This window comes from Ischnura elegans, chromosome X (genome assembly GCF_921293095.1).
Source record: "Ischnura elegans chromosome X, ioIscEleg1.1, whole genome shotgun sequence".
Lineage (NCBI taxonomy): Eukaryota > Metazoa > Arthropoda > Insecta > Odonata > Coenagrionidae > Ischnura > Ischnura elegans.
The window spans coordinates 7363025-7379139 of record NC_060259.1 but is presented as its reverse complement, the minus strand read 5'-3'; the positions used below and the strand labels follow the sequence as shown (position 1 = coordinate 7379139).

The window sequence follows — 16115 nt, the reverse complement described above, 5'->3', positions numbered from 1 at the left end:
ATTCGATATTCGAGATCTCGAATAGTTATGCCAAAGGTACCGTCTCGAAAACCTCGAATACTTTGAATTTCGCGTCATACACTGTCGCTCGCACGTCGTTGGTAGTTGACTCGGAAAAATGAGAACTCTAATCGTCTAGTGCATGCAGCGCTGTTTTAGGCAAGCTGACGAAATACATCAAATTCACGGGTTCGAGCGGTGAAAAGAGTTCGACGTGGGGAACCGAAATTGATCGGATGAAAAAAATCCGAAAATCCCAGGTGTCCCCTATCAGGAGAACCTCAGTTCCGTGGGATAGCAACATTGGCGCATTTCCCACGATCCGCTATCCCCATCCATTCAGCGTTCGCCCCACCCCCTCAGACGATTTCCTCTTCCCCGAAAACAAAAAAAAGGTCCCGGCTCGTGCAGGGATCGTATTACGAAGACCTCTGCTTTGAAAAAAATATCAAGTTACCGGAAAATAATAGAATCGTGTTTCACCCTTCCCTCTTTCTCCCCACTGACCATTTTCCCGCATCCATCTTTTGATAAAATGAGAGGAGGTGTTTGCCGTGTGTCCTTTGTGGCTAATAATGACAGGCACTTATTTTGAATCTTCCCCAGGAGATGAAACTACCATAGGGAGGAACTCAGTGCCGTGGGATAGTGACATTGGCGCATTTCCCACGATCTGCTATCCCCCTCCATTCAGCATTCGCCTCACCCACTCTTGACGATTTCCTCTTCTCCGAAATCAAACAAAAGATCCCAGCTCGCGCAGGGATTGTATTACAAAAACCTTAGCTTCAAAAAATATCAAGTTACGCGAGAAAAATAAAAACTTGTCTCGCACCCACCCCCTTTTCTCGCCCACTGACCTTTTTCTACCTACCTGCTTCGAATTTCCCCCTTTCTCGAGGTCAACTGCTGCATGAGTCATCTACTAGCCCGAAAGGTGTCTAACAATGACTTTCGGCAATTGTTATTACACCTTTATTGGATTGAAATATTAGTAATGTGCGCGTAATTTAAAAAAGAATAAGACCAAACACGACATATTTCTGACTTTATTTAAGCATTTTGCGCAGGAAAATAAATACCGGGAAGAAGAAGAAATACGACGGAGGCGTAATGCTCAAATACGGTGGTTTCCTATTATTTTTTATTGCCTAAATCGAAATATTAATACTCCTGAAGTACGTATTTAACGCTTTTAGAGTTTTATGAGACGATATCTATTTTTCGCGATTAAATTAAAATTGAAAATTTTTAAACGCGCGAAAACGCGACGGGTAAGTATGAATGCCGGGAAAAACTCCGCGTGACGTCGTTCTGGTTCCCGCTGCCGCAAGTGAGGTGACCTTGGGGCGAGGCCTCTGAGCGCTATTACGACGCAGGATGCTAGCAGGTAGCCGAGTACCATGCTAGCTGGTAGCGCTTGGCTTAAATAAGGATTATTAATACCTTATCAAACAGACTGTGTGATTATTAAGACATGTTTCCCTGATCTCTGTGCCTCATGCATGCATTGGTATCCTCAGACGATGTAAAACTCCGATCCTCTCGTGTAGAAACTAGGTCCCCGTGATGTCACGTGGAGTGGCATCGCATAGGCGCCAATCTGGCCTTTTTCAAATGAGGTAAAATTGAACAATGCCATTAGTCTAAACCGGTATTTCTAGAACGAAATAATTTGTATATTATGAATACACTAATGGTAGGTAACGAATCACAATCAATACCTTTCGTTTTCTTTAATGAAGGAAACTACCCTATTGTTTACATAAAATTAAAATATTCCATTAATCAGCTAAATTCCTGTTTGAATCCTTTAAAGGCAATCACAATTACTCGCCAAAATCTTGGGTTTCCTGCTGCATAGGCGACCTAGTCAAACATTTTCACATTCATCGTTTAGTATTCGAGGTATTCGAAATTCGAGGTATTCGAAATTCGAGGTATTCGAATATTCGAGCAATGATTTAATATTCGAATTCGATATTCGAATTCGAGAAATCTACTATTCGACCCATCCCTAGTTATTTTCTTCCATGCCAATCCAATATTATAAGCCATATTCTTCAGGGTGACTGTTTTCAGATATTCTTGTACCTGCAGTTCTGAATTTATGACACTAGTGAGCAATTCCCGCCGATAATGGGCTTTAAATGCTCTAATTATCCCTTGATCCATGGGCTGAATAAGAGCTGTCGTATTTTTTGGTAAAAACGAAGCCACTATTTTGCCATCCCTCGATATCAAGAGCTCAGAAGACGGATGGGCCGGACAGTTATCTAACAGAAGTAGAGCCTTCTCTTCTAACTTTTTTGATCTTAACTGGCTCTTAACCGATGGAACAAAATCTTCATTGAACCAAGATAAAAAAATGTCTCGAGTCATCCAGGCATTCTGACTGTTTTTGTAATTTATGGGTAGTGCTGTCATATTAACGTGCTTGAAGCACCGAGGACTTCGATTTTTACCAATACACAGAGGTTTTAACTTGTGACTTCCTGATTTGTTCGCGCACAGTAATAAAGTCACTCTTTCTTTGCTCATTTTTATTCCGGATTTATTTGCCGACTTCTTAATATCAAGTGATTTTGTTGGAAGCAATCTGTAGTAGAGAGCGGTTTCATCGCAGTTATACAATTGCTCTTCAGTGTACTCACCCTCATCAATCATCTTGCGTAAAGTCCCACAGAATTCTCTAGCTGCTTCACTGTCACTGGAACGAGATTCTCCTTGCATGTTAACTTGCGCTACCCCGTGGCGAATTTTCCACCTCGATAGCCAGCCAGCAGAAGCAACAAAATCATGAGCACCACCTATTTGTTTATTTAATTTCATTGCCTGTGCTTGTAAAAGTGGACCAGATAATGGAACACCTTCACTGCGCTTCTGAACAAACCACGTGAACAAACATTCATCCACATCACCAGCAGCACTCAATCTGGCCTTTTTTCTATCAAGTCCTATTTCGTCATCCACTTGATCAACGAATGATCGTAATTTAACTTCTTCTTTCATCCAACCACGAATAGTTCCTTCAGGAACACCAAACTCCCTGAATAAACTTGATTTTGAATCACCGCGTTTCACTCTGTCGATTATGCCCAACTTTTCTTTTATTGTGTAAGTTTTCCTTTTGGCAGACATCGTTTTAACCCTAAAATCAATGAAAATTTTCGTAAAAAAGTAATTTTCATATTCATATTAAGACAAAGGTAAAACGGCCCATTCATTATTAAATGCTCGAAGCCTGTGAGCATTGAGTACCTACCTTGGTTTGAGCGCCGCGGTGCGAACGTACGAATGAGAATTATCTCAATCTCCCAGAATCTCGAAAATTATTATAGCCGTGCAACACACTTTTCAGCTCGAGTTCGCAAGACACAATGACCGATCAGGCATTACCGAGTTTTTTTTATGGCTACGAAACAATGTATGGAATACGTTGCCAACCGCGTTAATACAGTCGCTTGAAGTTGCGACGCGTCGGTAGTCACGCCGAGATAAAATTCGCCACAAAGTTACCTACCTCAAAAAAAAGGTCAATGTAATCATCTCGGGGGACATGGTGAGACCCGCGGTATATCCGAAACCGCGGTAAAGTGAGGCGCGTAATACCCGGAATTTACTGTACCACCAGAATTAAAGCAAGGGGCGATAGCAAAGGAAATAGAATTGAAACAGTTAAGGGTAGTCTCTAGTCCAGAGCATCCGTGGTGTGGGCTCGAACGATGGCTGCTTCATGTTCCTCTGCTCCCACGGGAAGAAGGTCCCAAATGGGGCACCACCTCAAAGCAGTGGCTAGAAGAAAGATAAGTGCACGAGCGTCCCACCAATGGGTCACAGTGCACAGAATGGAGTGCACCCATGACATACCAGTGAGTCACACCGCAATCTGAACCCAGGAAGGGAGGTGCAAGTGTTTAGCTTAGAAGCAGAACTGAGAACCAGAACAGAATTGGAACCAAGAACAGAAGATATTGGAGCTGACTCATCCCTTCACAATACCTACATAGTGTGCTCTTCATTTTAAGTATAACATGTATGTGTTTCTGATATATTTTTAGTTGTATGATTGATTCAAAGATACAGATTCAGCAATCAAATAACATACTCCATTCACTCTAAAATTAGCCGCTTTCTCAACTTTGTCAACTTTCAAACTCATTTTTAGCCAGACGCTCAAAACCAGGAGCAGTTTTATTTCACCAAAAGGTGGAAAAATAATGGTACAGGTTAAAGTAAATTTGGAACAATGCATTAGTTACTTTGCTGTAATTAATCAAAAGTATTATAACATAATGTAGTCTTCCCTTACACCAGAAAACATTGGAAATTCAAACTTACAGGAATATAAAATGGTTATGTAATTTTAAATTTACCTTTGGTCTGAAAATTTATTATTTCTTCTTAAAAGAAATGGAAGATCGATAATCCAGAAATCTAAATCTGTGGGATGATCTAAATAATGGAAGGTTTACTGAGATTTTCAAAATTTTTATCTTTTACAGTTGCATCGCTGAAAAGTGACTATCTATTAGGGCGGATCGGAAAAATCGATTTTTTTCAAATCCATCAGGCCCAATGAAAAATAGTTGTGGGGCTGATCAAAAATAAGGCCTGAAAATTTTGAGACCTCGAGGTGAACCGCTGACCCTTGGCTCAAATGCAGTTTAGGGGGGGAGGGTCAAAATTCGAAAAATTTAATATTTTATGACCATCCCCTATAGATTTTGATGAGTTATTGCTCATTCTAAGAGAACAAATATTTTGTGCATTGTAACGTATCTGCCACCGTTTAGCCACAAAATACCAAATTTGAGTCCGCATCTGCTAAGAAAATATTCCAACACTGACACATCATCGCGGATGCAAGAGTGGCAGGCCGCTCTCCTCCCCACCCCGCTCGCTTCTCCTCCTCCCACGCCTCGAATGCAGCAAAACTCATCCCATGTGTGCTGCTTGGAGAGCGTTCATCTTTGACAATATAAATCGGAAGATGGTAGAAGGTAAAAAAGGATGCGCAGTAAAACGGCTTGTCCCTTATTTGGCGCCTTGTCGGCATAAAACAAATCGATGTTACCAACTTTTAGAGAAGTGATGTAATATTTTTAGATCCAAGAATGCAGGAAAGGAGCATATGGTCTATGAAGAGGCTTCTCGAGTGGCTATTAAGGTGTGCGAAATATAGTGAGTGCTTCTCTTCCATTATGTGTTTGACTAAATGGATTTAGCGGCACCACAGGAAGTACTAAAACTTACGGAAAATGCGAATAGGCCAAAAGTAGGGTTTTATTGGAGTACAAAACTCAAACACTTTTAATGGAACATTTGAAATTATGTGAAATTTTTGTGAATAAGTGCAAGAAGGAGCATAAGGTCCCCCTTAATGAAGAAGTATTTTGAGAGACAAGCAGACCAAACGAAAGATGGTGGTTGCTGGATTGAATCCTAAAGAAACACGACAACTGAGGAGAAAAGGGAATCGTCGGAGAGAGTTTAGTTTACATCGTCAATTCTTGTATGGGAAAATAGTATCAAAAATTTTCTTCATCTGTTAATCCAAAGAAAATTTAACTGTAGAGAAATGAGCCGATTTGTATCCCTACGTTAATCATGGTCATTAAGGACTAAAATCAAACTGGACCTTCTGCAGGGAAAATGCATCTGCCAAGTGTGATAAGTTATATGCTAGAACCAAGCTGCAGCAATGATCACAAATCATCAAGTGAATACCTCCCCAAAAGGAGGCATCATTCCTCTGCTACAAGTAATTCCAACATCCCTCGCAGTGTGGGTAACTCGTCTCGGGATTCCTACCAGGTTAATTTTTTTGTAATGGCCAACATATCAATCGCCAACTCAGGGCTCATCCGCAGGGCTGAATGTTGTTGAATCCCAAGAAGAGTTTACCCACATCATTTGCTGGGAAAGCATCAAATCAATCAAATCACATTTCATCCCTTGCAGTGGTGTATTTGCTAATTGCACTTAGTTGATTTAGCATTGTGGCATAAAAAATTGGGAGGGCAATCTAAGGGCCCAACTTTGAGGATCTAAATGCTCATAACTTCAAGAATGACACAACCATGATGGTGTAGGGCTTGAACCTATACCATCAAAATTGTCTCCTGACATTGACTAAAATATGCTGAGCACTGATCAGCAGTATCTTCTGGAAATTTTCTATTTGTTGTTCATGGAATTTGCTCAAAAATTAGGAAAAAAAGCTCCAGGAAAAGTGGCTCATTCCCGCTGGCTTACAACGGCCAATTGACTGCTGAGATTCAATGTGTTCACCAGAAATCCATACGCCAATTACAGTAGACTTGTTATTACGAAGTTCATGGGACCGAAAAACCAGAGGTTCATAATAACGAAGTTTGTATGAATGTTTCTTTTAGGAATAGTCAAAAAAAACCATGTATGATAAACATGATAAAATATCGTGGAAATATATATAATCAAGAAAAATTAGTTTCAGTTTCTCAACAGGAGAATGTGACATTATGTAATCGAGAGTTGATATCATCCTGAATACAGTAAGTCTGATATACTAACTAGATGTGTTCCAAGACCTTGTTCCTAAGTTGATAAACCTTCCGATGACAGCACAATAGGAGGGGCGGATAACCCTGTGCCAGGACAGTTTGCAGCCAATCGCTGTCCCCCAAACGCACTTCACACCATCGCCGAGTCATACAACGTTGTCAAATGTATAAAGAGCACCGAAATAAGCCTGATCCATGGACTGGCAGCCGAGAGCTGTCCCATGACAGGCGGAATGGTCTAGGTCGGGGTAGCGTTGCCAGGTAAGAAAGGGAAACGCCTACAAAGGGCTCCGTGAAGAAAGGAGCCGGAAGGGACGACGAGCGTGAAGGACCCAGAGGAAGAACCACCTGGTTTGGTGATTCGAAGAAAGGGCATTTTTTGGTGGATCAGGCTTATTTCGGTGCTCTGGCTGTAAACTGTGCTGGCACAAGGTAATCTGCCCCTCCTATTGTGCCGTAATCGGACAACTCTCGCCGGCTGGGCTGTATGTAAGGCATCGAGGAGTACGGTTATCCTGCAGAATGCAACACTGCATCACAATTTTGAGCTCACTCACGATTGTGACGAACTGATCTAGCTGGGCGTGCAACACAGCTGGAGCCGAAAAAAATCACTCTTTATGGCAAAGAAGAACGCGCGAAACACTGAACAGTTCCTAACTTCACACTGGATTCAATGATACTTTGTTCAGATTATGTCCAGAGTACGAGTTGCTCTACGCTGCACCACATAGCAAAGGCCAAATCAAAAGGTGCCAAATTCGAAATTAGAAATTTTTGAATGCTGGTATCTCTGAAAGTTGGTAAATCGAATGTGCGTGGGATGAGGACTAATTGTACATTAAATTTACGAGCTGTAATGAGTCGGTCACCACAATTCCCCAGGAATGAAGCTTATTACATGACGTTGCATGTATGGTGAAGAAAGAACCAAAAATGACGCTCTTGGTCACAGTACACAAGGAGAACTTAAACGTGGCAGGATTATTAAAACTTAGCATGGTGAATATACATCTAAATGCCATCGCTTATGCGTTGAACTTTGTAATAAAGTTCATTTTGTAACCGCCAGGACTGGGACTGAGGTTCGTAATTTTGTTAAAACAAAAAATTTGTAATAACGTTTCTTTTCCAATAGCTGGGATAGGCCTTTTCATCGGGACCAACGATTTGCTTCGTAATAACGAGGACTTCATAATAACATTGTTAGTATTAACGAGAGTCTACTGTAAATACATATAATAACTTTCATTAAAAAATTTTATACGCCTGTTTGGTTTTTAGTAAAGATGGTGATGTAAATTTGTGGAGGCTCGTCTCCTTAAGAACCCTGGCGGAAAATCTGAAAGCAATTATATATCCGGTTGTTCAAAGAAATGGATTTTTCGGTCATCGTGACCATGTACTTCTTGTTATATAGTAGCTGATGAGCGCAAGGGGGTGAGGTGAGAGGGACAGAAAAAATATTAAAGGCATGCAAGAACATGTGTTTCGCGGCCAATCCAAGATTTTTTTAATTGCTGGATTTTAATATCGACCACTGATGATAAATTGGGGAGAGACCTTAGCGCTGTGGAAATTCAAAAATTGTTTGAGGAACGTTCAACTTGAAGTTAAATATTCCTTTTAGAGAGGTCAAAAGATTCGTGAAAGAGGTCAACCAAACTTTGTTGACAGCAACGAAAGATGAGGAATGAAACGAACATAAGAATTAGAGACTGGAAAGCAGATAATTGAGTAAATTTTTCGTGATTGTTCCTCACCGGACAATGCTGAAACATCAGATATTAGTAAGACTACTGAAAAAAGATGCACTTGGTGTGAATTTTGGTGCATTTGGGGCATGGGAGAGGCGAGTGGGGAGGGGACGCGAGCGGCCTTTACCCAAAATCCATTTAGTCACAGCTGTCAGACAATACCAGAATGGAAGTGCATATCCAAAGTTTGCACACCTTTATAACCTCTCAAGAGGCCTCTTCATAGACCATAGAGCTTCATAGAGCATTGTCCAGCCCTGCTTAAAGGCCCCTAACATTAGCTGCGTGTTGCGATATGTCACGGCCTACCCTTCCTTCTTGAAGGGGGGCTGGATGGCGTGGGAAAGGAAGTCAAAATTCACTCCACAGTCAACTGCCAAAATGGTTGTACAGTATAGGATTTGAATTTCAACAAATAAATAAGCACGTAAGAATTCAACAGCCATGCAGCATCCTCTGGACCTTGTGATAGGTTCTGCAAATGTCCACAGTGTGTGTGCAGCATCAAATCATCCGTTACTGAGACTTGATTGGTGGAACCGCTGATTCGTTGCATGAAACTTGACCCACTACACCACTGGAACGATTGTGTCCTAAGGCAGTCTCAATGCCCAATATGTTGGCTGTGTTCACAGATGTCTCAACAAGAATAAACTCCATCCTAGGGAACTTCACGGATCTCTATGTATTGTTATCAAAATTCATATGGATAGGAAATAAAATGAGGTTTCAGTGGAAAAGGTTTAAAAAAAACTTGAATTTCATTTTTTTAATCAGTTGACACCTTTTCTATTAATTTAATGGCATAATATATATGGCACTTACAGTTTTCACAATGGTCTTATTTATGGTCTTATTTTCCAGATGAATATACCAAGCCTCCAAATCACAAGGCAATGCTGGAAGATTTTGACAGTGTAATTCGCCCTAGTCCTCACTCGAATGTGATAGACCTGATTGGGACATCAGAAGTACCAGGTAAGGAGCCTAGCCCAGTGGAAAGTTATTCCAAGTTTCCATGGATATAATACATTGTTAGATTCATGGTCCATTTTTTCCCACAGCTACTTGTGTCAGTTTTTATGATTACTGTATGTGCTGAGAGAGTGTATGCAAAATACACGTAAGAAAAATCATTTGCCTTGATTGGGATTTGAACTTGGACCACCTGTATTCTCTTGAGGGGGTCGAAGAAGTTCTTATCCAGTCAAGACAAATTATTTTTCCACTTTTGAATTGTAGCACATTGTGCACTCTTGCTGGTGGCTCTTTAACAGTACTCATGTTGGCAATTTTATTGTTATTTACTTGATAAATAGAAACATGTCTGAAAAGTTTTAACAAATTGATGCATGTTTTAACAATGTGATGTATTTGATTGCAGTTAGTCATGAAATCCCTGTTAGTTGCCATGCAACCCTACAGTGTCACCTTGCTATAATTACTCACAAAGTTTTTCTTTTATGCATCAATAGACATTTGCCTCTGCTCTCAGTGCCAATTCTGATTTGATTCATCAGAACTCCTTTGGCTTGACATATTTGCTGGCTTATAGAAGGCATTTCTTTTCATGATCCATTCACTTACTGTGATCGGAATTAAGGGGTAAATAATTCCTAACTTGATATTTAGGATCACAGTAGAACCTCTAGTTTATGAAGTGGGAGGGACCCAAACTTCCAAACTTTGTAAACCAGAGGGTTTCTAAGAGGAAGGTTGCATTTTGTGTTGCGGGTTGCGTGCATTTGTCACCAGCCTTTGCCAGCACTGTTTGCAGCCAATCTCTGCTCCCAAAATGCACCTCACGCCCTCGCCTAGTCATACAACGTTGTCACATGCATATGAAGCACCGAAGCAAGCCCTTTCTTTGAATCACCAAAGCAGGGGGGATTCCTCCTTTGGATCCTTCACGCTCGTCGTCGTCGTCTCATCCACCCCCTCTCTTCACGGAACCCTTTTGTTTGCAAGTGACGTGGGCATTTCCCTTTCTTACCTGGCAGCCTTGCACCCTACCCCCAATTAGACCCTTCTGCCTGTCATCGGACAACTCTTGGCGCCCGGACTGTATTAGGGGGCGAACTCAATGCACCCGATCCTTTGAGCACGATCCAAGGCTGATGGGGCCTCAGCGTTCAGCAGAAGGGAGCGAATTAAAAGCTTCTCCCATCCCGTCGACTGGATGCGCCCAGTCACACAGCAATGGAGAGTTAGGATGTGCGTAAGTGGTATCAGGGGTGTAGTAGTGTCGGGTGGTTTGCGCGAGTGCATCATGTCCGGGAAACGTAAATATTGGGACCTTCAAGGTAAAATTTTTGACGAGTGTAAAAGTAGCTGGATTTAAAAGATTGATATCGGTAGTCGTCGGTTTTGTATCTCGTCATTTACGTTGTTTACAATATTGAAGAAACTAAAATTCTTGCAGTAGTGAATGAACAAGGAACATTTTTTTAGCTAGCCAAAGATATTTGCGGTGAGGGGAACATCCGCAAATGGAATCTGCACTATTCGAGCAGTTTGGTCATGAGAGATCTGCTGGACTGCCCATGAATGGTGTGATGTTAAAGACGAAAGCTGACTACATTTCCAATGGGGAGAAATATCTATGCGAGTAATATCTTTGACCCCCAAATCATGCCGTATTTCAGTGAATCTTTTGGCCAGTTTTCTCAAATGACTGATGTACTGATTTAACATTCAAAAACTCAACAAAACTGATATATTTCGGCATGATGTATTTGCAAAATTATCCAAAAACTTCCACCGCATACCAAAAATATTAATTCCAACTAGTTACAGCTTTCTGCTGCAATCAAAAATACAAGAACGGAAATAAGATCACCAAAACTGGGGAATTATTGTTTCATAAAATTGAAAATCCATTGTTTCTTTCTTTAAATATGTTGATACTGAACTATATTGGGCCTGTTGATGACTCTCTACCTGTTTAACTTCATTAAGTACCATGGAAACAAGAGAAAAACATGAACAATTATGAGACTTCGGTGGGTTTATTCAACACCTCCGCGTACAGCGAGCACTTGGTTTTGTGAGAAATTTGCTAGGGCTTATGAGCACTCGTAAACCGGGCTTCTACTGTAATTCATTGTGAAGAGTTAATGGCAGTAGTTCTGAACTACTTACGGTATTAATTAAATTCCTTTATTTTTATTTTTTTTTTTTTAATCATTCATCAAGTGTGTCTGTGGTGCTGTGACTGGATTTGCCAGGGGTGTGTACAACTAGGGCCACTATGGATACCCCAATCCCTGGCTCGTAGGATTGTTTAGCTCTGTAGGTATTTTTTAGGCTAGAGGCCAGGTCATCTAATGGGATAATTAATGATTTAACTAAACGTCGCCTCCGAGAAAATCCGCATTGCAAAAGTATTCACAAGAAAGTAAGCTTAGGAGTGGTAATGCCAAACAATAGCATCAATATTTCCAAAACGCGTGCTCCAGGGAAAGAAAGCATACCAAATATTATTTGCACTCCCAGTAAAATTCACCTGCCTAGTAGGCAAAAGTTTGGAAAAGAACCACATGAAACTCAACCTAAAAATATGATATTAACATTGTTGTAGTTAATTGTCGTGGCATAAAAAAATGCGCGCCGAAATTGAGCATTTGTTTCAGGACGCAGGCATGGTCATGGGGACAGAGAGCTGGCTTACGGAAGATATAAGCAATAGCAAAGTTTTTCATCCAGGATTTTAAATTTACAGATGCGATCGACGCATTAGAACAGGTGGCAGTGTTTTTATATTAGTTAAATCACATTTACACAGCGCCGCCCATTAAATAATTGGCAGTGAAAAAGAAAGCATATGGTGTACAATCACATAACCAAAATAAAAGGTGTGGTGTACTAACAAAAACGTTGTCAGAAGGGACCTTATGAAACGGAGAAAACTATGTATACAAATTACACATTAAGTCCTTTACGTGAGGCAATAAATCGAAGGAACTTGAAGCAAAATACAATTACGCTGCACAACGCTCAATAACCATGAAATCAATGCGAATGGCACTACCAAAGTTCAAGTAAAAAGTACTCAGTGAATTGCTCGAAGAAAATCAGAAATCCTTTTGGTCGTCTTGTAAAGAGCTTCAGGGAAAATCTTCAACCATAGATTCGTTATTTGATAAAGGTGGTAAACTTGTCACCAAAAATATTGAAAAAGCTAACACATCAAATTCCCACTTAGAAAGCGTATACAGTGAAACCCCGATTTATCGTTCCCGCATTCATCGTTTTCCCGCATTCATCGTTCGCCGCTCCTGGTCCCAAATTAAGTTCCATAAAGACTATGTAATTTTTTCCCCGCATCTATCGTTCCCCGAAGTATCGTTTTCCTGCATTCATCGTTTGAAGATCGCGGTCCCGTCGAATAATTTTCCCGCATTCATCGTTTGATAAAAATGAGACGAAGTGTTTACGACGTGTTATTTATGGCTAATAACAACAGACACATAGTTTGAATCTTCCCCGAGAGATTGAAATGCGATAGGGAGAAGCAGAGTGCCGTGGGATAGTTACAATAGCGCATTTCCCAAGATCCGGTATCCCGCTCCATTAAGCACTGGCCTCTCCCCGGTTGAAGCTTTCTTCTTCTTTCTTTCTTCGAGCAGGGATCGTATTACGACGACCTTAGCTTCGAAAGAAAATATCAAGTTACTCGAGAGCAAAAGAAACCTTTTTCACGCCTCCCCCTATCTCGACCGCTGATTTTTTTTTTTAGCTGACTCGCTTCAAAGATCCCCACCTCTGGAGGTCAACTGCTGCATGAATCACCGATTAGCCCAAAAGGTGTGTAAAAATGAATTTCGGCAATTGGTATTATACTTTTATTAGATTGAGATACTAGTGATGTGCACGTAATTCAAAAAAGAATGATACCAAACACGACGTATTTCTAACGTTATTTAACCATTTTAAGCAAGGAAATAGTTGGAATAATACGATGGTGATTTCTGGCGAATATCAATATCCTCGCAGCTGATAGTGAGCTTCACGGCAGTTGATGCGGATTTTTTTCGAAAACATGGCGTCTGGCTACAATTTACGAGTTCTGCTACAAGTCTCACTTGTCTGAGGTGCTAACGAAGCGATATCTTCTCAGGATATTTTGTTTCTCCCTACTAGCAATCTGAATTCATCTGCTCATCTAGAGCTACGCTACTTATTGTTAGAAATGAGTGGGTAAGTTGCCTTCTCTATAGGATAAAAAATTTCATTGCGCAGTCATATGGTCATGCTTCACCCTCTGCAGTAAGCTCTGCCTACGCCGTGCGCGATAGCATTAGTGCCGAACTTCACCTCGTACGAATGGTTCCGTACTTTTCAGGGTGGGTTGACTTAAAACTAGCGATTGTTTTCCGTGTGGGTTCAATGGAGTCCAGTTTCATTTTCATTACTTTTATTGTTATTCGTCTTCAGACCATGGCCCTTCTGAAGACACAAGTGAGAACTTTAAAAGATGGACTGAAAATAATTGGAAGAAAAGAATCCGGGCTAGAAATACGTGAATATTGCAGAACGCCTCGGTATGTCCGGTAGCACATGACGGCAGGGGTGGGGGTAGAGCGAGATCCCTGGTGAAAACAAGAAGTGGGATGAAGCCGAGGATCAGGTGGGCGTGCCGCTGACAATTAATGCCACATTGCCTCAATCATATTAAAAATTTAATTGCTAGAAAGGAACATTTCAAATAATAAACTATTTTTGGCCTTCTTGATCCATCTCATAACCAATCACTGCGACGGCGAAATCGGTTGTTTGAGGCATAACATGCACATTTCTCTCGTAAATACGTGTACTTGAAATGGCATTTGATGGATAAGAATTTTTACATCAGACAGAAATGCATAATAGCAGTGAAAATTCCGAGTGGAGTGCAAACATTTTTTAGCAAGGCGGCTTGTTCCTTTAGGATATTAGAAAGAGAGATAAGTCGAATTAACAACTTGACCTAAGTGTTTCGATAAAGTAATAATATTCCTGTAATCAGCTAAAATCTCGTTTGAATCCATTAATGAATGTCATAATTCGCAAAAATCCAGCGGATCCTGGGACATAGGCAACCCGGACAAACATTCCCGCATCGATCGTTATCCCGCATTCATCGTTTTTTTCATCCATCCCCCTGAAAAACGACAGATCGAGGTTCCATTGTACACTACAGACGATATTGAATTTAATTTAGACATCCAATGTACTGAGGAATCTATGGAAGAAATCTCTATACAACGTGATGGGATAACTAAACAACTACAATCGATAAAGAATAGTAAATATCCGGGTCTGGAGGAAATACCTGTGTGTATCGTCAAGGAGTTAGCTCCACAGATTGCGTCTTACTGAGAGGTAATATTCAAGAAGACACTATCCAAAGGAAAGTTACCTCTAGACTGGAAAATTGCAAGTGTTACACCTATATTCAAAAAGGAAAACAGACATGACACAGGCAACTATCGTCCAATCTCATTCACATTGATTATAGGCAAGATACTTGAGCATATTATCGTTGGCAATATCATGACTAGGAGCATGTAAAAGGTGGGGTTATTTTATAGCCAAAAGTGGTGATATATTTTTACAAAAGCAATGTTATTTTGCTATGGAATCAGTGTTATTTTAACGGCAAAATATTTTATGTTGACTGAGAGCCATGCTTTCAGTGGCCCACTCATTGCCCTGAATTTAGGATATTATTGACTGGGGTAAATAACACTGGACGGCAAAAAATAATTTTTTCTCGAGCCCCAGTACCATTCCTGCTGACTCAAATGTAAAATGACCTCCTAAATCCGAATATGACATCCGTTTTCCTCCATCAACCACCATTTTTGGGGGGAAGCCCCCCCTCTAATTTTCATCAATTTTGCAATAATTTGGAGGAATGAAAAGAATTATATTTACATTTATATTTCATATTAGTTTTTTGAGAGGTGAAAAGTTCTAAAACATGACAATTAATGGTAAGGATGTAGATTTGGGGGGATGAGTTTCCGTTAATGATTAAAAAATGCATTAAAAATTATCAACCTTTCCTTTTTTTGCAATTTTTTCACTTATTTTCTTCATTTTTCAGCACCCATTTCATCTTCCACTGCCCGAAATATCCCAGAATGATGGAAAAATATATCAACAGCTCATATTAGCAATAATAAAAATATTTAAGAACATGGCATAGAAAAATAATGTAAATTTGTGCCAACAGTTCAGAAGGTATGCTACCACGTTGGCTCCCTCAAAACCACAGGTGCATCAACAAAGAGAAAAATAACAAATGTGAAGAACGATGAATAACTAAGTAATTTGGTATTTGATTTTCCTTTATACACTGAGGTAGAAGTTTCTCATACAAAAACCAGCAGTAGGCCCAATATACATACCAACATGCTCGCATTCAACTTCTATGAAAATCTCCTCTCCTTTGGTGATATCTTCATGGAACCGCTCCCAATGTTGATTTGAAACGCCTTCAAAATATTCTATGAAAAGGTCCAGGTGTGAATGAAGGAAATGCACTTTTTGTAATATGTTACACCCCATGGCCTAATACGCTGACAGCAATTACTCGACATAGGCGATATAATCATCACTTCTTTGTCACCCAAAAAATTCTAACGCACGTTTCAGAATCCGAGGCGAGCTCAATGTTCTTTATGATTCAGGTGTTTCATAAACGTCGAATCTTGGAAAAATATCCTATTCTGGGGGCCCACGAATTTCTTCCCTGGTTTTAGCCTCACTAAAACGAAGACCTCAAGTTAAAAATTGAAATTCAGCTCGTCTTGTAGATGGCTTTCAA

General features: G+C 40.4%; 1 protein-coding gene across 4 annotated transcripts in view; it reads left to right on the top strand.

The window, feature by feature from the left end:
• The window catches only part of LOC124171875 (putative tyrosine-protein kinase Wsck), a 170413-nt gene that overhangs the window by 73003 nt on the left and 81295 nt on the right, over positions 1–16115 (top strand). For all 4 annotated transcript variants that reach the window (XM_046551258.1, XM_046551256.1, XM_046551255.1 and 1 more), the window contains exon 10: positions 9167–9280. In XM_046551258.1, the coding sequence (XP_046407214.1) occupies positions 9167–9280 (114 nt within the window). The remainder of the gene's footprint in view (positions 1–9166; positions 9281–16115) is intronic.